Genomic DNA, 26,830 nt, shown 5'->3' on the forward strand with positions numbered 1-26,830 from the left:
TGAATTTCAGAGGAAATATTTAAGAATCACAAATTTTGATTTTAAACCAAAAAACAACAGCCACATAGCAGAAAATCTGTTCTGTTCCACATATGACAAAATCTATGAACAATAGGTAAGTAAATCACTCAACTTCCCATGTCAATAATTAAAATAGTTTTCAAAAGGTTCACCAAGCCAGAAGTTCATAACCCACACATAGCACACTAGCTTTCCGGTGTAGTAACAAAATCGTGGTAGAAGGCGCTCAATAGCTTTGTTTTAATTACTAAAGGCCAGAGAAACAGCTTAACATTTGATTTGGAGAAGAAATGGGGATTTTTCCCAATATTGATAGATTTTGAGGAATCAGGCTGCATATGTCTATCCTTACAATGCCTTTCCCAAAGTGCCTTTATTTCTACTTCCTTTGCCAAAATTTTTGAGTGCCAGATGGAGACAAACAGAAGAATGCTTAAAAGTTTATTTTTCAGAAGAAATAGTGGTCCATCCTACTCTCAGAAATAAGCCTGAAAGTACAAGGTGAATTTTCTTAATTATATAAGATACAAAATGAAAGATTATAAATCCAAGTCAGTGTTTGCACTCTGTAATTCTGATTGATCTCATCTGTTACCAGAGATTTCCTCATGCTCTACAATTTCACTGAGACTTTTTCTTCAAAATTTGAATAATTAAACTGCCCTTCCTAAGCGTAGCAGAATAATGCTTGAACTCTTCAGATTTGGCAATTCTATTAATTTAAAAATAATAATAATAATTCAAATCTTCATGTACTAAAAGACTAAATGCATATTTCTCAGATATTATTACCAGTAAAACCAGTACCCTTAAATGAACTATTCAGTGATTAACAACACAAGCTTTATGGATAAGTGCACACATATTCAGGGTGTTAACTTTGAAAAACAGAGTTGACAAAATTTCAGGTTTGTTAACTTCAGTAATTAAAACCCTTCATGTACAATTACACCAAAAAGCAAAAGGGCAGAATCTTCTTCTTAGAGTTCTTAGCTTAAACAGGGACACTTGGCTCATGTTACTTTCAGCCACTGGAAGTAATTAAACTTTCATATAGTTGGATTAAAAGCATACAATTTAGCAATTTGTCTTCAAGTTACTCAGTAAAGAAGACTAATAAAGAATCTATATACTTGAAATGATAAAAACTTTCAGAAGGAAGCTTAATCTTTCCTCCAGCACAGCTAGACAGCCTCCTTGAGGTCACTTCGCTTTCCACAGAACTAGAGCAGACTAAACACTAACCTAAAGTATCAAATATTCAAGTCTTTCACAAACCCCACTCCTTGAAAGTTTCCACCATTTATGAGAGTTTTGTGAATGAGTAAGTTGAGTTTCGGTTAAAAATCTTATTCCTTAATGTCACATTAAAAGATTTCATCCATTTTAAGAAAGACAATAGTCAACCTGCTGACCTGGCAGCTTTCAGTTAACTGTGCTATCACATTAATTTATTGTTCTAGCACTGATAAGGACAAGACAGTGACATGGAGCTTCAAGGCACTGTCTTCCAGATGGCCTCCACTGTCAGCAAAGCACACAACTGGCTCCTGCATCAGTTTGACGATTAGTAACACTTAGCACTAGAATAAAATAAATATATGATAACTGACTTTAAACTACATATCTAAAATAGACATTTCATTAACCACTTTGAAGATTAATTCTTTAAAATGTCAGATGACAAGATTCCTCTTTCCTTTATTTCAAAAAGTTCATCAGCAAGGAAAGCACTACAGGATGCTCAAACAGACCAGGGATCTATGCCCAGAAGCCCCTTTAACCCAGTGCATTGCTTCTCCCCCGAGCACCACAGAGCTACAAAGGAACAAAGTTGTGACCCGTCACCCCTAACTGAGGTACCTCCGTCTCTTTAGCCGGGAAGCTCGCTGCCTGCACGTCCAAGGCACAATTCGTCCTTTTGACCGCAAGGTAGAAAGGGTAATCCTTGGCCACCATCGCGGCGGTGGGAGCGCCAGTTTCGGGTGTCACAGCTGCTCCGCTCCGAAAGCGAGCCGTCAGGGCGGTTTTGAGCCGAGCCTCCCGGCGCCCGGCAGCAGCAGTAGCGTCCCGCCGGGGGCTCCAAGCGCAGGGCCTGCGGCCGCCCCGCGCTCCGAGGGGCCGCCGGGGAGTGCGAGGCTGCGGGCAGGGGGAGGCTGGAGGAGGCAGGAGGAAAGGGCAGGAGCGGGAAGACGCTGGAGGCGGCCTCACACCGCTGCCCCGCAGCGGGCCCGCCCCGCGAGGCGGTGTCGACGTCGCCGCCTCAGCGGAAAGGCAAGGAGTGGGGGCTGGCTGCGGGGGGACTCGTCTGCCCGCCTCGGCCTACTGTGAAAGTTTGGTTCGCACACAGCCCTTCTCAACGTGTACCACAAGCAGAGAATTTCAGCCCGCCTTTGTGCTTGCTTCTCAGAGGGTCAACGCAGTTCAATTATTGCCTTTTGGTTGGGCTGTTGGGCCACCTAAGCTCCTGGCAAACGCAGGGTTTCATGGCCATCCATCACCAGCAGTCCCCAATAGCCTAGCAGCCAAGGCCCAAATACCATTCCCATTTCTGTGGATGTCAGTGGCATCTGCATCCTGCATACAAGTGCTCCAGCCCACCAGAGACGGAGTGCTGCGTCATGCTATGCCACAACATTCAGCATTGCTCAATCTCTGGGTATTTTATTCACCTATATTGTTACTTCTTCCTGTCTGGCAAGCAGGAGTTTGTTTCTTGTGTTTTTTAAAGTTACACTGCTGTTGCTATTGTTTAGTCAAAGAGCTCCCCTACCCGCACCCCTCATTGTAACAAGCTGAGAGAGTGGAAAAACACTTACGATGGTCATAGTACAGGATGCACTGCTGGGCCAGGTCAGCAAGGCAGAGGGGCTGGTGTCTACCTTCAGACAAAGATAGTGAAACTTTCCTGAAAAGAGAGAGGGAGTAGCAGGGGCCTTGTCTGGGGCCTTGATTGATCATACGAAAAGAGAGTATGGGAGACAAGGAAAAGGAAACAGAGTGGGAAGCTGGATGGAGGCAGCAGGGAAGGATATTTTCAGGCAAAAGGAAGCAGCACAACCAAGAATAACTTAACAGAGTCTGACAGAACTAATTCTATTTTTAAAAGCAGATTGGATGGATGTTGATTCACAAGCATTTGTTTTGCTAAAGGTTATTAATCAGATAGTGATGCCTTTAGAATAAGCATATTCAAACTCAGTCCTCATTTGGGTACTTCCTTTGACTTCACCAACATTCCAAACATACAATGTCTCACACACTTGTTCTCCCAGGCCTGTTCAACAGCAGCCACAGTAGCTGAGATGGTCTCCTGCTGCCTCTCTATTTTGTAGTCATCTGCTCATAAAAACAAACAAAACCCCAAACCAATCCACAACACACACCAGTTCCTGGAGAAAAAGCTAGAAGAAAAGTACCAGTACTTTGGGATGTTTTGCTTTCTTTTGTAGAAGAAAAAGTAAAATTTTAACCTTTGGAGTGATATGGGCTGTGCTGCTCTCCCCATCTCCAAAGGGCCACAGGAGGACTGGCCAAGGTTCAATAGAAGCACAAGTGTTGACATGAGCCATTGAACAGCTTTCACATACAGAACAGCAAGCAGACAGGACATTTCAGACAGGAAGAGAAATCAGGACAGTTGTTATAGAGATGTACAAAACCATGAGAGACAGAAAAATAGAGAATGGTTTTCCACCACATTCAACTACAGAAAAGAGGACCATCACATTAAACTGCATGGTGGCAGATTTATAGAGAAAAGTGGAGCTAATTCTTCACGTTACATACAATTTTCAAGTTATACACAATGGAAATATTTGCTACAAGACACTGCTGCTAAGAAAGTTTCTCAGACACAAGTTTCTGGCTACTGAAACAGTATTTTGGGAAACATCATGACAGGCTCTTTCCATTTCATACTCTTCCACAGCAGTCCACTGTTGACCTCCACTAGAGATTTGATGCTAGGCTAGACCAATCATTGCTGTGGGCCCCTCACTTTCCATTTTTCATAAGATATGAAAATAAATATTTTTATTTTTTCCAGAGGATTACTTGTCTTAGTTGAATGTTTCTGAAGGTACACACAGCTATTTCATTCATACGAATGTATGTTCATTTTTGTGAGTGTTTGGCAGGATGTTCACAGGACATACCTCTATTGTACGCAATCTGCTACTGGTAGACAGTTTCTCCTTCCATTTCAAGCACATCAAAACACCAATACATATGCACAGGTTACAATAGTCAGAACCTCCTGAGAACACTGCAGCTGCTGTCTAATCATTGAAGCCCAAGAAGCCTTGATTTCAAATACTATCTGTGTATGTTTTTTGTTTGTTTGTTTGTTTGGTTTTTGTTTTTAATGTATGGATATGCTAAAACCATTTTAAAAATCAGCTTCACTTAGATGAGGAAAAGCGCCTTCAGGGCATGCCCTCGAACCATTTTAGTCCTGTAACATGCTTCACAGCATAAAGAGTACTTCACACAGGACAGGAGTGTACTGGTTTGGAGACTCAATGAACCTGAGTTTATAAATATATAAAAGAAAGTGCAGAGAGAAAAATCCTGCCTTTTTTCCAATTAATCAGACCAGTGCACTTCAGCTTAACTAAGCATTCTTGAGAAACAAGAGAAAAGACTATATTCCTCTATTAAGATGAATACGATTTTTTAACTGCTAGAAATAGGCAGTACTGATGAATTTCAGAGTAACTTACACCTAAAAGACTATAGCTTCTATAAACATCTAAAATAGGATTCATTAGAGACTTTGCATGTTTGTCTACTCTACTAGAAGAGCATAAATACTTTTTTAGAACTGAAATTTGGATTCATTGATTCATTGATGCACCTAACTTTCTAAGTATCATATTATCTTATGGAATTGCACAACAGTGCAATTTCAAAAAAATCTCTCACAGAATATCCAAAACAGGCTTGTGAGATTTTGTTTGTTTGTTTTCTGATATATATATAATTTTTACTTAGGAACCAAGCTGTTTGGTAATTCTGGTAATCCCTGCTCAAGTAAGGTACCCACCACTGTTGACCTGGTTCAGGACTAAAGTTCACTAATGAAGTTGTTCCGTGATTGTCTAGTTCACACCAATGCTTTTAACCAGTTTCCCCATACATTCAAAAACAAATATTGAAGTAACTATTGGAAAAGCATCTGTCTGTATGACAAAGTCCTTTGGACAATTTAAGTTTTAGAACACAAATTATCCAAAATACAATAGCAAAAGAGGAAAAAAAAAAACAAAACAGTTCCTTCTAGATAATGGTTAAGAAGCCATTATGCTAAGCAGCAGCAAAAGTAACTAAAATATTTAATCTAATCCAAACATTTAGATAAGGAAAATCCAAATGGAGCAAAGCATCTCAAAGCCCATGACTTCCATGGTTAAAGGAGTTCAATGGAACAGAAAATCATTAATTAAAGTTGAACACAGCCTAAGGAATAAAACACACAAATAGATTGTTTAAAGTTTCAGGGTTGGTGTTTTTGTTGTCTTGTTTAAGTTTTGTTTCAACATGATCTTTGCCAAAATTTTTCCAACTGCCTTTGGGCAGAAATGCAGAATCTGTAATTAAACAGAAATATTTTGAGATGTCTACACCCAGATCTCAATTACTGTCTTCCTCCTGATTTGCTAATGTGACTGCTTTCCCTATTAAAAGGCAAAATCTGTTTTGACGAGCTGTTAAAAAAAGATTAGATAAATGCAATCAATTTTTGATGAAATATTCATATTCCAATAGACTCAATGTCTGTCTTTTCTTCCCCCACCCAACTTAACACAACCCTTTGCTTTTTTTTTTTTGTCTGCATTTGACTGTCAAGCCTAAAAAATAGCCTAGCCTTAGTTGCAATAATTCATTCTATTTCTTCTTTTAATTATAACCATCAATGCTAAAAGAGAAACACTACTAACTGTGCTTTTCCCATGATTCATATTTGTGGGAGCTTTTTTCACCCATTTTGGATGATTTTGAAATATATATTATGCACCTAGACATACATTTCACCAAGAACACAGCTCTGTGATATGTTCCCAGAAGGTCTAAGTAGCAAGAAAAAAATTTAATCAAAGGTATAATGCTTTGAAAAATAAAACTATTATCACTATCATCTTCAGATACACTATATTCTCAACTCTTGGTGTTGTTTGTGTTTTGGTTTGGTTTTTAAATAAGGAACAATAAACAGTTCATTGCTTTGTTTTCAAAACAGATGAATTTCTGTATGAATATGAAGTATCCAGTAGTTTCTGAGTCATCCTAAACGCAGTAGCTCAGCTTTCTTGCTATGTTACTCCAGGCTTATGGGGGGAGTAAGAGATTTAATATAAAATCTCTTGCAGAGGGCTATCATCTTGACACAATTTTGGCTAAGTGTGCATACTACTTGGCTTGTATTGTTTCTGAAAGTTTTACCCATTGTAAAAGCCTGAATTAAGTGAAATATTGTACGCACATTTCAAGAAAAGAAATCTCAGTAGCTTGCACTCCATGGAATATTCTTTGAGTATGGATATCTCTCATATGTGCACCCACCATTAGAATGTGTTTTCACCAAAAAAATAAAAATAAACAAACAACAAAAAGTCACTGCTTACAAGAGGTACAATTTCACTAACAGTATTCAGATAAAAGTTACTATTTCATAAAATGACCAGTGAAAGTAAGCCAAGCTAATGCTGTACACACACAGTTCTGCACTTATTGAACGTTTCTGAAGCCTCTCTTCAATGTACTCTAATATAACTTCAGAGTGATCATTAGGAATCTTTCCTTTCAGAAAGAAAACAACAAACAACCACATCCTGGAAAAAAAGGGCAATTCTTTAAAGTAGCCATTTTCACCAAACATCATGGGTTTAACTCTGCTTAGGAGCTCAAACAACTGTGATACAGTAGTTAGAAAGCATATAAACTGCAAGATAAAGGGTACTTATCAGGCAGTTGCACAGCTATTCATGACACTGCAATTTCCTCATTGCAAATACAGACTGTACACACAGTAGTGAGAGCAACAATTTTCTAGGTGATAAATACTTGAAAGAGACCACTTGATTAAACACATCAGTTATAAGAAATTACAATAAAAATATAATTACAGGATAAATGATTACCATTAAAAATGTCCTCTCAAAAAACACAGCTGTAATTTTTCCAGGTAGAGACTTTATCCTGCAAAGATCAATCTAGAACAAAGAACATGTCTCAGGGGAACATCTGACATTAAAAAATTGAAGCCCAAACTTCTATTCCATCTAGACTCTCCATTTGAAGACTATCTTTCATATGGCCCTTATTTGTGCAGCTTATGGAGTAACAAGAGGAGGAAGAAGTTAAACTTATGTTTCCTCACTGTTATTGTGGCCTCTGCTTTGGGATTTGCAGCCAAGAGGTCCTGAACTATTGCCCGAGTTTTGTAAAATGAAATGAAAAATAGGAGTCTTCATTGTCCTCCATGGTGGATGATTGCTACTTTGAAAAAGTACCACCTTTATGTCTAAGTACATTCACGTGGAACTGATGAATAGAGAGACGTGATTCCCATACAGAACATCATAGATGCATTGTTATATAAACACACGTTCGGTCAGCCATCCACAGGCTTTCAAAGTAAAACATGCATAAATTGTTGGAGCTTTTTCTTATTAATACAGAACAATTTGGCAGTGGGAGATGAGCATGAATATTTGCCAATTTTGGGAGGTTTGGATTTTATTTATGGCGGGGGGGGGAGGGGTTGTTTGGTTTGTTCTTTCTCCCCCCCTCCCCACTAACTTCATGTAATTTGCTTACTACAGAAAGTATTGTGCAGTTAAAGGATGCCTTCTAACAATTGCATTTGCACTGAAACAAAACTTCATGGAAACAGAATTTTTCCCTAGGAAGATGGTAAGTCATTTTCAAAGCTGCCTCGGTTTCATATCCCAGACTGTTAGGGTGCCTCCTGCTGACGATGGCCCACCAAGACTATGAGGAAGGACTCTCTCACGCCTCTCCACCCCGCTACCACACCCGAAGCACAAACTAATTCCTAACTGTGTGGGCCCTCTGGAGGGAACACAGAGGGTGTGGTGGGGCTGGATAAAATGACCCTTCATGAGTTACACTTGTAAGGAGGTAATTGGTTGAGCTTGTCTTCCTACACGGCCCTTCCTTGTCTTCTTACACGGCCCTACACGGAGATGGGAAGGATCGCACTGGCTGTCAGCGGGGATTTTTAAAGAATCTAAAGAATCTTTAATTTTTTTAAAGAATTTAAAGAAGTCAAGTTCTGTATTAGTGGCCCTGAGTGGAAGAGCGTCTTTTCCTAAAATTTTACAACAAAAGAGGCATTATACAAGGAAGAAATTACTGGGAATGACTTGTATGGTGTTTAAATAGGATTAAATGTAATTTAAATATTTTGTTTAAATTACAGGCACTGGGGGAGCTGAAATCTCTCTCCAGAGCACCCTCCTGGCTGGAGAATTAAGTAACAAATTTCTTCAAAGGACAGCATTGTCCCTAATACATTGTATTTATCAAGACATTACAATAGTGGTCATTTTTGTTTGATTGATTAAATTTTATTACAACAACATTTATATCATATAAATAACTCAACTTCAGGGAAGAAAGCATTTTCTAATATTTCTCTGTATGTGTGTTTGTATACTTTAGATATGGACAAGAAGAAAATGAAGAAAGGATTAACTATTAAGAATAACAGCAATTTTCCCCGCTCTAATTGATTTCACATGTAATACTGGCTAAAAGCCACTTATTATGTCCCTCCAACTGCAAGATGTAAAGCAAAGTCTGGGGTTAATACAATATATTAGACCAAATTATGTAACAATTGGAAAAAAAATCAGAAGAGCTTTCATGTATTCATGACCTACAAGTTAGAAATAAAAGCAGCAAAACACAAAACCGTTTTAAGTCCTCCTCTCCTATCCATTTACTTGTCTAGAAGCACAAACGTTAAATCCAATTATACCATTCATTTGCCCAGTTTGACACACGCTTTGCCACACTGACATGTTAGTATGATTCTCTGCATTCCTTGGAAGTTATCTGAGTTAGCCATTTTCACAAAGATTTTGATTTCTATGACTTTTGGAATACATTTTTGCTTTGGGAAGGGCAGTACTCAAGATGCAAACTCTGAAAGTGCTGACAACGGACATGATTTTACAGCATGAATGAGATTAATTAACAATTAGTGACTTGCAGCAACAAGAAACACTGACTTTCGTTTGCCAGGTTTCTTTGCTGTTGATTTACCAAGCATGGGTTCCTGCCCCATGACAAAAGCACCAGAACACTTCTAAAGGCAAATGGATGGAAAGTGCACAAATGCCAACGAGAACAGGGCAGGGAAAGAGCTATTTTTTTTCCTCCTAATAGCAGTGAACTATTAGCTCAGCTTGCGTTGTTTCATGAAGTCATACCCAACGAATACTGTCAGTGTTTCTGGTTTTGGACCAACATTTTGGATTAGAAGCTCTTTTCTTTTTTAATATTTTTTAAACAGACCCACCTACTAATTTTGATAACAACTGTGCATGGTTACTCATCTTCTACTCAGTTATTTTTGCCAATTTGTGTATCATAAAATTAAGAGAACATCTGTGTTTCTTAAATACAACTTTCAAAGACCAGCCATAAGGCTGACTTCATATTCTCCTGAGCATGATGTACCCTTTTCTAGATCATAGCCAAGGAGATGCTAGCAATATTTTTAGACTGAAAGTTAAGCAACTTATAATTCTTTGATACAGATTATAAGACATCCGAGGGAAAGAATTATGTTGGTCAAGCAAAACAGGGAGACTATCAAGTGCTTTACAAGCAGCCTGATAACTACAATAGAGCAATCTTGAACCTGCCATCTGCTACAGCATAATACTCCATGACAATTCAGTAGAGAAAACCTCCACACTTGATCCTGAAGAGTTTCACAGTTCACACAATGCCTTACCATTCCAATTATCACAGTGATGACCCAAAATGTGTGTTCTAATACTGGTGCCCATTGATCATTTCTAGAATGTTCCATTTTCATCTGCTATGACCCATATATGAAAATATACAAAAAAAATACAAAAATAAATATAAAAATATATACAAAAATATACAAAAAATAAAACAATAAAAGATGAACACACACACGTACAAATCATCTCTCACTCTCATCCTCTCTATATGAGGGGGGGAGCAAAACTATGGGATAACTTCAAAAAGAAGCGTCCTTGCAAAACTGATAATGCATCAGCAAAGGATGGAAGCAGCCTACTGCCAGCACTGCTGCAAAGCTGCGTGGCCTTAGCCATGATGTGTTGTTAGCAACAATGTGACTCATGTTTAAAAGACGCTTGAAAGAAGGCATAACATCTCAGACACCAACAACTCAGGCCAGGACAGAATTTCTTTGTTCATAGCCCCTAACCAAGAATCAGGGAGTGAAGAAGCCACTTTCAGGCACGTTTTACTTCGAGTTACAACAAGGCTTTTCTTAAGGTGGCAAAGTGCTATCTTCCCAAGGAAAAATATGATGAAGTCATCCACACTGATCAAAAGTTACTATAAATACTCTCAGCTGAAACACAGAAATAAGACAAATAGTTACACTGAATACTTCAATCTTAGCTCATGAATGCTATTTATAATTTCTGAAGGCTATCTCCCCTCTGGTCAACTTGTTATTCCCAAAGTGCCATCTGGCAAAAGATCAAGTGCATTCTACTTTTAAGTGACCTCCATTACCCAACCTGCAGCCATGAGCCACCATGAGGTGCGCCACTTGCTAACAACTATGAGTTTCGGACAGGTCCCTGACTACCGTAGTTAACTCAGCCCCTGATATAGCAGTGAGAGTCAATAATTAAAAATGGAAAGCAACATTGAAAGTAATTCCAACCACCACTGATAAAGTGATAGCAAGCTAAGGATGAGAGTTGGCATCCTAGCCAAGAGAGGAGCAAGAGTGACCCACTTCAGTAACAGAACAATTTGTGGGATTGGGATAAACCATTTACCTGAACTTTCAAAAGTCTTTTTAGTTTCTGTTTGATGCAAAATAGAAGTCACTAGAGCAATACAAAGAGAAACATAGGATAATCAAAGCGACCACCTAGGAAAATGACTTTTGCAGTAACATTTGCCTGTATATGTGGATGCAAAACTGCTGTTTGTTAATGCCAGGAAAAATATTGTTGCAATAATCATAATGCAACATAGGAGAATCCTGAAGGAGAATTTTGCTTTGTAAATAACAAAGGCCAGAAAACAATGGCAATGTGTAGAAATAAAGTGTAAGATTAGACATAGGGCAGATAAAAAGACCCACTTCCTTTGAGTTAAGTATGATGCCATACTTAAAGAACACAGCAAAATAATTTTAGAAGAGATGGTATTGTGGTATTAGATTAGATCTTGTATCTGAATTTTATGTGTAGTAATACATAACAAGTAATAGATGGGTAGAAAATTTTATTTTGAAGGCTATGCCTTAAGAATATCACACTAACAAACAATACAGAGCACTGAGCACAGCAGAGTTCCCAGAATCATTTTTTTATTTTTTTAACAAAAGCTCAGTCTTCGGTCTTGTACAAAAGCAGCAGTCTAAGTAGAGCTGCATGTGATCTTGAAATAAGATATTGTAGGAGGAAGTTACTATGCCATCGTGTATGAGTTCCAGACTACTACAGAATAGAACAAGACCATGCAGCATCTCTCAGTAACATAATTTGCTGTAGTTGTAATGGCTTGCAAGCACTTAAACAACTCTTTTTTGGGTCTTGTTACCTTAAAAGACAATAAAAAAATATATGTATATATTTATGTCCAGACAATAGAAAAAAAAAACATTTTGATTTTGTTATATATTTTAAGACCTAAAGCGAGAGACAGGAGAGGGGCAAACCATGAAAAAGAAATCCTGACCACACAGAAATCCAAGGAAATATATTCTCAGAGCTCCAAGCTGGAGATAGTTCACCCATATCAGAAAAACACTACATTGATACAATTTAAGGTAATTTGAGTAGAAGCAGCTTAAAGTGAGTTAGAGATATTGATACCAGAATATCAATATCTCTAAATTAGAATATCAGAATATCAATAGAAGCCATCTTATTGACTTAAAACAAGCTAAATTACTGTTAGAAGTAATAATAATAATAATAAACATTGCACAAGAAGGGGGTAAAAATACAACTTGTAATCATCCAGAAATGGTAATGTAAAATGAAGCAAAAACATCATGTTGCATATAAAAGCTGAAAGAATTATAGGGAAGCAAAAGGTACTGGAGGGGTAAAAACAAACAAAAATGTATTTTTTTTCCCAGGCTGAGGGATACCAGATTTTTTTTTTTTTTTTTTAACAATGATAGTTTTTGATTAGAAACATGATTTAATTCCATTGCCCTCATATTTTCCTTATCCCAGATATGATAGTTAAATAATGAAATGTGAAAATGAAGTGCCAAACAATTAGGAGATAAAGGAAGAGCAGAGTGCTGCCATAACAACTTATTGCATTGTAGTAGGAGAACTACTAATCCTGCTGTCCTACTTCAAGCACAGTGTCTGGTACAGGTGTTCTCAGGGTGCTCTATGAACCCTCCTTGAATTCTCCGCTCCATTCTTCCTTCGAACAAGGAGAGTTCAGAGCACAGACTGGGTACTCAAGGTGACCTAAGGCACTTAAAGAAAATCCTCAATGAAAACACCTAAATGCTTAAGTCATATGAAATGTCCAGCCATTGCATTGATGAATCAACATTGAAAAGATGAAAGAACAGCTTCATAAAAGTATAGACCTACAATAAAGATCGGAATGCACTTCATATCTGGAACAGAAGAGTAGGTATGTTATTACATACAGTTCTCTGGAATTTGATGGAGTTGTTTTTGCACAAACATTTAGACTACCTGCTTCTGTTTGTAATTTCTTCCTCCAAATCTGGTCTTTGTATTAAATAAAGGATATCTATCCTGCCCAAATGATTGGAGCATCACCACATTAAGAATCTATCCATTTTGTTGGGTCAGGAAGTTACATTTCTTTTAGTACATGCTATCTAACAGCAGATGTGCGTTACATTGTGTTGCTGCAGGATATATTGACCACATCACAGGAAGAAGCCAAACAGCTGAAATAAGAAGTTACAAAGACCTTTTCAAACATGAGCAGTCTCCCTGATCTCTATGAAACTAAATCACGGGTCTGATATTACTTGCACATATGGAAAAGATACAGTAACCAGGCAGTAAATGTGCTTCTAGTCTCATGCCTTATAACAGTACACTTGTTTCACAACTGCTACTTACTCTACTGGTTTCCTTTGCTGTATATTTAGAAATCTGCAATATATATATTGAAGGCAATTATGATTCCAGTATTTCCCTAAGATTCAACAGGTTTTACAGTAGTTTCAAGTAGTCTTAATGACTAGATGGTGGGCTGTTGTTTTTTTTTGTATGTTTGTTTGGGGTTTTGTTTGTTTTATGTTGTTTTGTTTGGTTTCTAATCATTGCCTCTTTCTTCTAATCATGCTCTCTCTCAGCAGCTTCAACATTTGAGCTTCAATGCTCTCAATTAGTCTCTCATCTGACACTTCAGTCAGAACTGCCGTATCCCAGAACCTTCAGGAAGGTGCAATGCAATCAATACATCACACTTAGGTCAGTTTTTACATTTATACCCTGACTATTAGAAAGAAGTTTTGAGTGTGATATTGCCAATTTTCCAGAAATAATGGTAATAAAGGGAAACCCAATGAATAAACTACTACAGAGGGAAATAAATATTCCTAGCAAAAAGAGAAAGCAGAAAGTCTTAAGCACTAATGAACCTTTCCTGATTCCATTTCTGGTATTTAGAGATCAATACTGGCCAAAGTAATTGAACAGTTCATTTGGTATTGAGGGGAAAAAAAAAAAAAAAGACAAAAAAAAAACCACCTATAGCATCCACCAGTGACTCTAGTTTTTTTTTTTTTAAAAAAAAAAAAGGAGAAAAAAAAAGCAAATGCAAAAGAAGCTCCTCAGAAATAATATAGTTAGAGTTGAGATTCTACTACAAGCATTTTGTTAAATGTTTGTGTCCATATGTGAAGCAATTCTGAATATTTATGACTACAGTTTTTTCTACTATATTCAGTTCTTATAGGATGAGGATTATGCCTTGTTTGTGAAACTAGGTGGAAATTTTTAATGGTGCATTTCAGGAAGCATGCATCTGTTTTTTAATCCTGTTCCTTCCTAAACTTGCTAAAGTTTAGCCCCAAAAATATATCAGGAAATAACTAGAGGGTGAGAGGGGTGAGTGGAAAAACTTTAAAGACACCTTGTCTTAATTAAATCTAAAAGCGTTACTTCTTCCTGTTCAACTTAGTCACGTATGGCTTTGGCATATCACACCTGACTGGGGTCAGGGGACGCATCAACACAGAATAGGTTCATATTTCAGCTGCCACCTGTAATTGGCAGCCTGGAATTAATTAATGAAGTGGAACCAGCACAAACTTCAGTGCAGCATGAAATTAAACACGCCAAGCAGTATATTAAAAAAAAAAAAAAAAAAAAAAACAACCTGCTGCTTTTTCGATACTCCTTTACTGCTATAAAAAGTAGAAAGGTAAAACAGTTAAGCCAAGTGCAAACCTAACAAATGTAAGCAATGCCTGTGGTAGTTATTTGTACCATTTGGGTCTCTCACTCAGCTGCTAAGCTATTACTTGAACAAACAGGTACAGAAAGAATAGTTACCCAACCTCATAAAGACATTTATCAGTCTTTGACATTTTTAGTCATTTTGGTCTTACAATTATTTTAAATAACTTATCTAAAGCCAGACCACAGGGCTGCTACAAGAAGTCTCAGCTGGAAGCTGTCTGATCACAGCATCAGCATCTCAGCCCTGATTCAGCCGGACAGCCAGGGCAGGAATCCAGCCAGCCCTGTACACACACCAACCCCTGACAGGAATGTCATTACTGTAACCTTTCTGCCTGATCAGCAATTAGCATTCAGCATGAGCCACCTTTCTGTAGGTGAGGCAAGATATTTGACTTCTGTATTTTAAAGAACATTCTTGGAGTACAGACCAAAAAAAAAAGATTTTTGCAGCATTTTCTTCCACTTATTTTTGCTTTAAATAACAGCAGATCTTATAAGAATATTTCTAGTATCCTGGAAAGAGTCTCAATGCAAAGTGTCCCTTTTTATTTCCTTCCTTTTTTTCCTCATCTTAATTCAATAGATATCAGAGAACTTCTGCTGTACCTTTTAGATCGTTTCTCTTGAATTAAGCTTTTTTTCTAGACAAAGCTTCTTTTCTCTTCCACGTTCTCTACAAACTTTTTATATTACTCCTATAAAGCAGTAAAGCGTGTCTCCTGGTTCGGGCAAGGATAATTTCAAACCAAATAAAAAAAATGATGAGTTCAGGATGGAAGTCATATCTGGAATAAATATTAGAATTTTCACATTCCTCGTTTTGAGTTTTCTGTTCCAGATGCTTGAATGTTTTTTTGTTCCTAAAAAATCAAACAGTGGAAGATTTACCTTATCAGCAGCTTAATGAGATGTCCATCACAAACAGCATCCAAATGGCTCCTGTTCTCCCAGCATGGCCTGCATCTTTATGCCTCTCTATCTGGGAGCTCTTAAGTATACACTTCTGAATATCTACTGCAAAGCAGTGGAGAATTCCTTCACAAATGAGACACATTTAAAAAAGATTAGTGCAAATTACTTTTGTAAATTTATAGCTACATCACAGAAACAGCTATCAGAACCTGTGTGCCAGTGACTGCTGCTTATAGCGGAACTTGCGCTGATTTAGAGTTTCACAGTTGTCGTTGATTCAGTTTTGCCATGTTATAGAATCATAAAATCATTTACGTTGGAAAAGACCTTTAAGATCAGCCTAATAGAGCCAAATCCATGCCCACGTATTTCTTGAATACCTCCAGGGATGAGGACTCCACCAGCTCCCTGGGCAGCCCATTCCAATACATAACAACTCTATCCATAAAAAAAATTCTACCCACTATCCAATCTAAGCCTCCCCTCGTACAACTTAAGGCTGTTGCCTCATGTCCTCTCATGTCCTGTCACTTGTCATCCGAGAAAAGAGAACAACACCCTCCATGCCACAACCTCCTTTCTCACAATTGCAGAGAGCCTCCCCTCAGCCTGCTTTTTTCCAGACTGATCAAATCCTATTCCCTCAGCTGCTCCTCATCTGTCCTGTTTTCTAGTCCATTCACCAACTTTCTTGCTCTTCTCCGAACACATTCCAGAATCCCCATGCCCTGCTTGTAGCGAGAAGACCAAAACCAAACACAGAACTCGAGGTGTGGCCTCACCAGTGCTAACCACAGGGGGATGAGCACTCCCCCAGCCCAGCTTGACACACCAATTCTGATACAGACTAGGGTGCTATTGGCCTTCTTGGCCAGCTGGACACACTGCTGGCTCAAGTTCAGCCAGCTGTCAACCAGCACCCCCAGGTTCTTTTCTGCTGGGCAACTTTCTAGACACTCTTCCCCAAGCCTGTAATCCTGCAAGCGGTTGCAGTGACCCAAGTGCAGCACCCAGCATTCAGCCCTGTCGAATGTCATGCTACTGGATGCGGCCCATCAGACCAGCCTGTCCAGACCTCTCTGCAGAGCCCTCCTGCCCTCAGCAGATAACAGAACTACCCAGCCTGGTATCAGCTGCAAACTTACTGAGGTTTAGTTACTTAATCAATCCCCTCATCAAGGGGGAACAAGTCATTCAAGTATTTTCATGTGACGCCACTCCAAATCATTGGTACAAGCTTTGCTGGCTCAACCTCCTTTCTCTATTAGGCAGTGACAGTAAACTGAGAACAATAAATGGTTCCTTTGTTACCTTGACAATCCCCAAGGAAAAGACCTAGTTGTTCCACATAGAAAATGTCACATGGAAGAGCTATAACATTTTGGTTTTTCTGAGTAATCTTTCTTCTGTTAAAGGATTGTGTTGCTATTAATGATGATTCCTTCCCACTTCCATTTCCTATTTGTTCACCCAATGCAAAATTTTAACTCACTTCTTTCGAGTTACTTTTAAGAACTGGGAAGTTATGCAAGCAATAATAAAACATGGCTTTGCTTCATTACCTGTGTGACTACCCACAGATACCAGATGAACTGCTGCTGTACAAAGGTACAGGATCTACCAAATCTTCCTTTCTCACTTACACATAGCTTCACGTTTTGGCATAACCTCAAGAACCAGATTAAAAGAAAAATCCAAACACTGCTGAATGCATCAATTCTTTGCTTCTTACACTAAAGTCACTAAGAGGAAACTGGAAGATGAGGTTTACCAGTAAATCCATCCTGCATTTGTATATTTAAATCTTTGTGGTCTGCTTAATGTTGAGAACTGTTTTTTTTTGTTTGGTTGTTTTTTTTTTTTTTTTTTTTTTTTTTTTTTTTTTTTTTTTTTTTTTAAGATGCCCTCATCCACATCTCTCATCTGTAGCTTTTTAGTCTACTTAAGAGTGAACACCACAGAGAGGAAGTTATTTTAATGAATACAAGAAAGGATAAATGTGAGCAAATACATCTAGCAAGAGATGTATCATTGCTTAACTAATGTTAGAAAAATTATTAAAATGTTGACACTAGTTATGTTTTCTACTAATGTAAATAAAGACCATTAAAGACAGATAATGACAGTAAAAACCAGAGTACAGCTATGCTATTTGCTACTAAAGGGATTACTTTGGAAACTATAATAAAGAAATAAATAAGATTTTTCCCAAGAAGTATCACCATAAATTCCTGAGAATTTAGACAAGATCTGCCACTTATGCATCTAATGCCGTTTTTGACCCAAGATGCAGGTAGCATCCTACGTTATTGGTCTTATTTTTCCATTTAAAAAAGTAATCATATAATTTAAATGCTCTACCTGAAAGAACCTGCATTAATAAGCAGCTAAAGTCTTGAATATCATTTAAATAATCTTTTTATACCTACCATAAGAAATATATATTGATTTTATGTGAAATTACTTCATATTTGACAGTTTTACGACGTATACAGTATCTACATATATACTAGGCTATCTGCGAACTCAGATAGGAAGGCAAAATTGAACAAATAGATTATAAAATCCAACTGCTAACATTTTTGCCTCTACACTTAATAGCAAGAAAGGCAGAAGAAAGGCATTTTTACCGAGCCTAATTGTTTCATGACAATAACCAATAATAGGAAAGCTAGATCCATCACTGCAAATTAATCCGTGCTGAACAAAGCTGGAGAAATTGCATAGGAATTAATCGGGTTAATAAGCTGAGATAATGTTACAAAACTCCTCTGCAAAAACGATCAACAGCTTACAAAAAGTAGGACACTTTATAAGACAGACAAAGATCTTGACAAATAAAATGCTCCTGATTTCGTGAATGCTGACAATGTGAATGCCATAGCTTGATGCCACTATTTCAGAAATAACTGGAGCAAAGAAAATCTATGAGATACTCCCTTTTACATGAAATTTAAGAGTGCTAATCATTTTATAACTGCTGGATAACGAAGATTGCATGAACATATAAGGCTTGTCTTATTTTTAATCAAGAAAAAAATTCCATTATTTTCAATACTATGAAAACGTCCAAACCCATGTCTCTGAAAAATGCTCATGTACCGAACATTTTCTTAGGATTATCCTACAGTGGGGTTCTGATCAGCTAGAATTATTCTTGTCCCTTCCCATTTCCTTCCCAGTTGTGCTTATTTTACCCATTTGCAATGACTACAGGGTAACATAAGAGAAGGCAGGGACCGGCACTCAGGGATTCACCAAGAGGGTTTCTGGTGTGAGCAGTGGCAGCTGAGGAGCCAGCACAAGCTCGGTTTGCGGCTCATGCCAACCTTTCAGAAGCTCCTCAGGACAGCTCAAGGCTGCAGGGCTGCCACCATCTCCAGGAGCTGCAGCTGAAGTTGCCCTAACTCACAAGTGAGAAAGCTCAGAATCCTCAAGCTAACTTTTACCAGGAATTAAGGCACTAAATTCCTTGAGAAATCTCTAATTTCTTAGCATCGCTAAGTTAAAATAAACCCATCAGCATTCTATAATCAGTGAAAAGAAGCCACAGAATGGGTAAGTGAAAAACCATGTTCTTACAAGAAATGCCTTGCAACTCCAGATAGATACAAACCCATCCTCCAAGTCAGTTTGTTGGCCAAGTTCACACACATGTAGTCAGCAAGTTCATGTGGACAGAAAAAATGAGCATAACATTATGCTATTCCTGGTAAGAGTTTCTACCCTAATAGAAAAAACGTCTTCAAGCATGAAAATACACAAGCTACCTGAATTCAGAGCAAATTTCACACAGCACACAGGAAGCCCTTGTGTTATTCTAAGACATGACACACAAAAAAAAGTCATAGGGGGAGCATAATCAACATGTTTCAAATGCAAGTAAGAAACAACAGAATGAGAACAATGACTCACTGAAATAACACAATGCATACAATAAATACCAACCTGCATACAACAATGCTCAGAAAGCTGTCAGATTTATGCCCCAGAATTAACACAATTGTTTTAATTACAAATCAACCACGGGAACTTTCATATAAGATATGAAACTTCATCCAGCTACTCTTCATTACTTACAAATGCTTTCAGAATTTAACTAACCCATTAATAACTCACTATTAGTTATAACCAATACTAGTCACATACTGTCACAGAATGCTTCAGCTTTCAGAAAAAAATCCAGTCACACTTTGCCCCCTGCTAGGCCGCACCCTGCTTACAACAGCCCATTCCAAACACATCACTGACCACCTTTCACACCAACAACCAACACTTCAGACCAAAAAATCTGATATATATCTATATATCTATGTACACACACTGTCAGATATACACTGACAGATTTGACACAGAGATCTGTAAGTAATAAGTAAGAGTGTATGGTTATTAAACTCAGTCAGGGCCCCCGTACGTTGAATGAAATTAAAGGTTTCTGGCAGAAATTCTATTAAATTCATGTGAAGAAGAACAAATTTACAGCTAACGGGCCTGTATTTGTTTTGTTAATTACTGCACTTCTGGAGAACTGCAATTCATTTTATTTACCTTCAAAGCTCTTCACTAACGTTTACAGAACAGTCACAACTATGCACCGTCACTCTTAACCAAGGTTATATATTTAAGCTCCAATTATCAGACCTTTCCATTTGCACATCTCATAATTCAAAGCTACCAAAGATAAGTATCACACAGCAAAAGCAAAATTGTGCAGTTAAATAGAATTTTAAAGAGATCAATTGTAATTCTAATAATGTTATATATACTCTTTGTATTTATCTACATAGCTTACATACGTAGCTTACAGTTATAGCTTACATATCTACATAGCTTACAGTTACAGCAATACCAAAAATTCTGGTTTTATTTAATACACATTCTTGAAGCTTTAATAATCAATTACATATCCAAACAATAGCAGTAAGCCATTATAACTTGCCTCAACTTTTCAGTAATATGCAGCTGGTACAGAATAAGCTAAATATTCAAAACAACAACCTAGTGTTTTATTCTGCTTATTAATCAGGAAGGTAATTAAGCCACTTATGCTGTAATATAGTTCAAACCCTACATGTATTAAAATGAAGTTTGTTCTAAATACATGACAATGACTTTTTTTTTTTTTTTAATAAACATGGTAAGGTAATGTGGAAAGGAAAATTATAAAATTATAACAGTTTTATAAGGAAATACAGAAAAATCCTTGTTTTTAACAACATACTTAAGAAAAAAAAATAGTGGAATATTGCCTTCTGAACATTGGATATAAAATGTTATTTTCAGTTATTGTAACATTTCAATGTTACTGAATTACATTTTTAGAAAAACAAATCAGAAGTCAATTACTTGACAGAAGTCAAGTTAAAATTAAGTAGAACCACTGAGCATATATTTATATATATTATACTTTAAATATATTAAGTTACCAACAGTCACATTTGGAAATTAAATGCTTCAGCACCTTTGCAAATTATATACAAATACATGCATCCATCAGTACCTTAGCATCTTTTTTTAAAAATGGCACAGAGTTCTACAGAGTGCAAAGGAATATCTTTGACAGCTAACTTGCTTGCAGCCCAGGAAAGTGATCTTTAAAGAGACTGCAATTCAGTTCCCAGTTCTATCAAGTGGTCACTACAGAAGCCAGGTTACTGAGACAAATCAGGTGAATCTCTCCTCCATTAAGAGATTAAGCTATAAGAGGCACACAAAACTCACAGGGCAATCTCTAACATCAGTGGAAAGCAAATGTATGTAATTTAAATAACATTTTTAATGTACAAAAATGGCAGGTGTCTTAGCATGTCTTAAGACAAAGTCAAATAATCCTTGCAGTACTGGTTTGCTTGTGAGCAGCAGTCAAAAATACCACCCAGGCCTTTATAAAACTATTGCCTTCACAATTAACAGAGTAACAAAGTATAGACTTTCTAAGCCAACTAATGACAAGATAGGAGATAGAGTGTAGAGAAAGTAAATGAAACAATCTTCCAGTGTAGCAGGAGATCTGGATTTGACCTTGCAAATCAAATTTAGAACCGAATGAAGACCTCTTATATGAACCTTGCAGGTTCACATTAACATTACTGTATTTTCTACTGATTATTTTCATAGCTATCTAAATGTAACTATAAAAGTAACTATAAAGATCTTAGAAGTTACCACTGGAGATGTTCTGTCCCTGTACAAGCAGGATGATTTTATGGCAGACCGGTGCTCAGAATAAGCTTGAAAATTCAGTCTAATCTTAAAGTCTTTGTTTGTTTCTTTTCCCATTTTAAGGCAGACTTGTAGGGTCCTGACATGTTATGTATATGATAAGCTCACTGCAGATTAGGTCTAAAACTGACTAATTTATCTTACCTTCCTTTATGTCAGTGGCTGTAGCTCAACAATCAAGAGTATTGCTGTGTGTATGTACATGTATATGTAAGTATGTATGCAGGTATGTATACACACTGTGTTTTCATTCTGCTTTTTTCATTTTCATTCATCAGTGGAGCTGACACACTAATATTTTACTGAGAAACACATTCTCACAGTTCTAAACAGCAACATTATTTTTTGTTAAATACTCTTGGAGCATTTCCAAACACTTGGGCTTCTACTCACTGGAAGCTTTCCCCATCCTCCTTGCTGCTTTCCATCCTGTAGCTAAGGAAACAGGGTTGAGTTGCATAACAAAGTGAGTCTGCAGCTGCAGGCAGATATCCTTCCACTGTCAAGATTATACAGCTACAGTAACACACACAAGTTATTGGGAATTTTACCAATACTCTGCAATTAGAACTTTTTCCTGAGGTCTGAGATCCTCAAGTATGTTTGACATTAGTGTTGACAAAGGGCTAAAAAGGTCATTGATAAAAAACACAAACCTTGGAATAAAAATTTCAGTGAGTGCTTTGTATTTCAAGCTTTTTTAACCAGGATCTTTGTTTACATTTATCAATCTTGAAGTAATGCTGGCAATACAGATTGTATCATGTAAGCACATAAAGGCTGTTATTAGCAATCATTTACATACTAGTTCTGCAGTGATGGACTTGGAATCATAACAGATAAGCTGAACAAGCATTAAAAACAATATTTTGTGGGGGAAGTGAGACTATCATACCTGACACGTACAGGACTATAGCTTAAGTGACATAAAATGATCACAACGCTAGTTAAGAACATAACTGTAACAGACTGTGCAGATCTGAGTAATGAAGTTGAAAGAGACACTGATGCAGAAAAGATCAGTGACAGGTTACAAGGAAGGAAGTGATGCTGCTGAGCCTACAGATGAGGAACTGGGGTGGAGAGCTGGAATCTTTAAATACAGAGAAATCCTTACTTTGTACTTACAAATTCTGTCTACATGGTCCATATTATATATGCAGAATAAAATGCAGTTACCATTGATGATGTATAAAATTTATTTAAAAAAAAAGATTATATTATATCATATTATATTTAACGCTATGGAACCATCATCAATTTTTATTTTGACCGCCAGGTAAAGAAGCCACAAAACTACAACAACTCTGTTTTCTTGATTCAATTTCATTATGAAAACGTAACTACATCTCTGCAAATCTGCATCAAGTCAATCAATACACATGCAATTCATTTCATAACAAATACCCAACTTCATAGCTGTAAATAACATCTGGCTAATTTCTGTTCACAAATGCTCCTGATTTTGCCATGTTGAAAACACGCAAACATCAAGTCTGGTTCTATAACCTGAAAGTAACTTAAATTGAATTCAAACTTCAATTGCCAGTTTCCATTACAGAGGAATATCATACGGTTGTTAGACACTGGAACAGGCTGCCCAGGGAAGTGGTGGAGTCACCATCCCTGGAAGTCTTTAAAAGACGTTTAGATGTAGAGCTTAGGGATATGGTTTAGTGGGGACTGTTAGCGTTAGGTCAGAGGTTGGACTTGATGATCTTGAGGTCTCTTCCAACCTAGAAATTCTGTGATTCTGTGAAAACAGCATTATTCAATAAAATAGCAATCAGTTTATCAAATTACTACACTGCAACGTAATATGAATGATACTGGAAAATTGTACAACCCTACTAACCACCTTCTGCCTATATAGTCACTGTACTGAAGATGACCTAGGATACAAAGATATTAAAGGAAATCAATCATAAATTCACTGTCTGTGTATCATATACAGAGTAGCTGCTGTAGCTCGAGAAGTGCTGGGCTGCAGTTTAGGTAGATGTGGCCAAAAGGGCTCATAAGAACTTGCCACAAGCTGCATGAGCTGAGCACAAACTGCGAGGCTCAGTTAGGGCCCTCAGTTAATAACCAGGCAGCCAGCCTGAACTGAACCGCATCTACACTACTGTTAAAATCCACACTGATTATTTTCAATCCGATCGAATCAGAGATAGAAATAGGGTGGTGTTTGCAGATTTCTAAAAATAATAATTTTTTGTACTTCTTGAAGATTAAGTTCCTTTTAGTCTCCCGCATTTTTCAGTCAGGAAATTTTCTGTGGTTTGGAGCAAAGATTCAAACTGAATGCATCTTTTGGATGAAATGTTTCTGGTTTGGGGAAAAACCTTAGTTAATTATTCTCTCTCCTTTCTCTTTATAGTCAAAAGAAGGAGAAAATGCATGACCATGGCTGATCTCACCAAAAACCAGTAAATCTAAGAACTGGTATAAGCTCTCTCCAGTTTCATACCACAAATCCTCCACAGCTCCCAAGACTTGATCACAATTTAAGATTTGATCAGCAATTAAAATAGATGGCAAAAGTGATGGCTTTTTTCTGAAGAACATCCATGGATTACTTTGAGAGATTTCACAGTGCCTGTGTTTTGCTCCACCGTTATGCGTCTTTTCAGCTTATGAACTCTGGTACTCTGCATGTCTCATCAGAAATATATATATGTGTGTGTATATATATATATATGTATATATATATATATATATAAAGAAGAATTGTTTTCTAGAAACCAACAATTTCCACACAAAATCTTCCTTTATTTTCCCCTTGAAGAATACACTGAATGTCCAATTTGAATGACAAGAACTGCACAACAATAAAGAATCTCAAAGCAGAGGAAAAGGCATGCACAATAAATTGAACTTATCTTTTCTTTTTTTTTTTTTTTCCCTTCACTCAGGCATTTCTTTTTTTTTTTTTTGTTTGTTTGTTTATTGCATCTTTATGCACCTATCAATCATCCTTCACTCTGGAATTTGTGCTGATATTTTTCATCTACTGTTACACGTCTCAGCAGTACAACAACTTGTTTAGTCTAACTTTGTCTTTTCAGTCAAGACCATAAATAGCAAGTGGACACATTCCATTTATTCCACTTCAGGCATACATCTATTAATGCAGCTTCTGACTTCCAAAGATTTCGCAGGAAGAGGAGAGAAAGAACTAAAAAGAAGAATACTAGGAAAGGATACCAGAAGTCCTTTAACTGTACCATGAGGTCAGAAGCACAAATTTTTGCATTCTTGCTGGAACAACAATAATAACGAAAAGAATCTCTCAGCAACCTCCTTGAAGTCTATACCTGTACTTTCCTTCTGCAGTATCTTCCCTTTGCCAAAAAACATGTTTCACAAAGTAGTGCAAGATTCAGCTGACCTCTCATCATGTTTTCTCTTCAAAAGAGGATCCACATCTCAAAAGTATACAAGGAGATCAAAATAACTCACAGATGGATCTGCAAAAATTTGGGCAGAATGGATCCTACCACTGAAGTCCAAACCATTTTTAACTGAAGTAGGGCAGAGTCATACTGAATTTGCCAAATACGTTATTTAGCCAAAGCTAATGTCTATTTTTTTTGTGGTGGAAAAAATAAACACACATGAGAGAACAATTTCCCCAGGGTCAGCAGGGACAATTACTCCAGTGGGGCCTCTGTACTGTAGGTAAGGCTGTTTGTATTCAGTGTACATAAATTTAAATAGAAATAAGCAAATAGATTTTAGTCACAGTAAGATATTATGATTTGAGTTAAACCTTAAAGAAAGGTAGTACTTCATTTTAGATAACTATAGATCAGCTTTTATTTTTAGAATCTGGGTGATTTTGTATAATAGGTCATTTTTTACACAGTTCCCATTTGCACAGGTGTGCCTAAAGACAGTTTGCTCTGTGTTCATGCAGTATGTGGCACATTGCATAGACAGATTTGCATTGAAGATGTCTAACTTCATCACACATTGGTTATCTTCACCAGAATTATCTGCAAGGTTTACTGGAACAATTACCCAAACTCTGAGAAGTTGTTCACGTAAATGAAGAGTAACCATATTGCAACACTACGCAGGAAGTCTGAGATCTTTCCAGAATGGGGGGGATGGGAGAGAAGAATGCAGCATAACTGGCATTTTATACATTTTTCCAACGGAGCGCTCGTAGGCCACGGTTAATGATAAATAGCAAGAGGATAAGGAAACATGGCCTTAAGATAAATAACATTACAGGCACTCCAAATAATACCAACAGCAGACAGAGTCTAGCCCATACCAATCATATGATGGATTAATAATGGATTAAGACCAGTCACTTTATTATAAAGTCTGTACACAGATGGAATACTGACCGTCTATGCAATAGAGCAATATTAGAAGTCATGCATAATTCAAGCACATTGTATACATCTTACCGGGCAAGCTGAATACCTTTTCTACTGTGAACATAAAACACAGCAGAGTTTAACAGAAATAAAAAGACCCTGATACAATATATATTTTAATTATCTCAACTTTGATAAGCTGATGCAAATGTAATCTCCTTTAAGCTTTTCAAAGCTACCTTACCATACCTTAATTATAAACTCAATAATATTTGATTGCTAAGTTTAATTAGGTCAAAGAATGTTTTAGTTATATTGACTCTCAAATACATAACAAATGTTCATTCAGCACTAAAAGCCATCAAAATTAATAAACTCTGATCTAATGTATGTAAATCGTGCTAAAATCAAGGTATGTTTTTGTTCATAGTTTATATTGGAGCATACTTTATTAACTTGCAAATTGACAGATGATCATTAAGATTTCTCCAGTTCCAAGTACACTAAGTTAATATTTGAAAGATTTTTATTTTCAGTAATAAATGTTATATATAACCCAAATAAATAACTCTTCTGAGGCTTTATATGAAAATGTTTTACTTATCTAGTTCATCATGCATCTGTTGTGTGTTCCTTCTTGATATG

General features: G+C 37.1%; 1 protein-coding gene across 13 annotated transcripts in view; it reads right to left on the minus strand.

The window, feature by feature from the left end:
- ARHGEF3 (Rho guanine nucleotide exchange factor 3) overlaps positions 1-26,830 on the minus strand; it is a 130,660-nt gene that overhangs the window by 32,317 nt on the left and 71,513 nt on the right. Inside the window, exon 1 of one of the 13 annotated variants that reach the window (XM_068694555.1) lies at positions 1,885-2,256. The exons of 11 other annotated variants lie outside the window; for them this stretch is intronic. In XM_068694555.1, the coding sequence (XP_068550656.1) occupies positions 1,885-1,980 (96 nt within the window). In that variant the 5' untranslated portion in view covers positions 1,981-2,256. Of the gene's footprint in view, positions 1-1,884; positions 2,264-26,830 lie in introns of those variants that run through there. One more of the 13 variants, XM_068694556.1, reaches the window with a different exon arrangement.

Source organism: Anas acuta, chromosome 11, assembly GCF_963932015.1.
Source record: "Anas acuta chromosome 11, bAnaAcu1.1, whole genome shotgun sequence".
Lineage (NCBI taxonomy): Eukaryota > Metazoa > Chordata > Aves > Anseriformes > Anatidae > Anas > Anas acuta.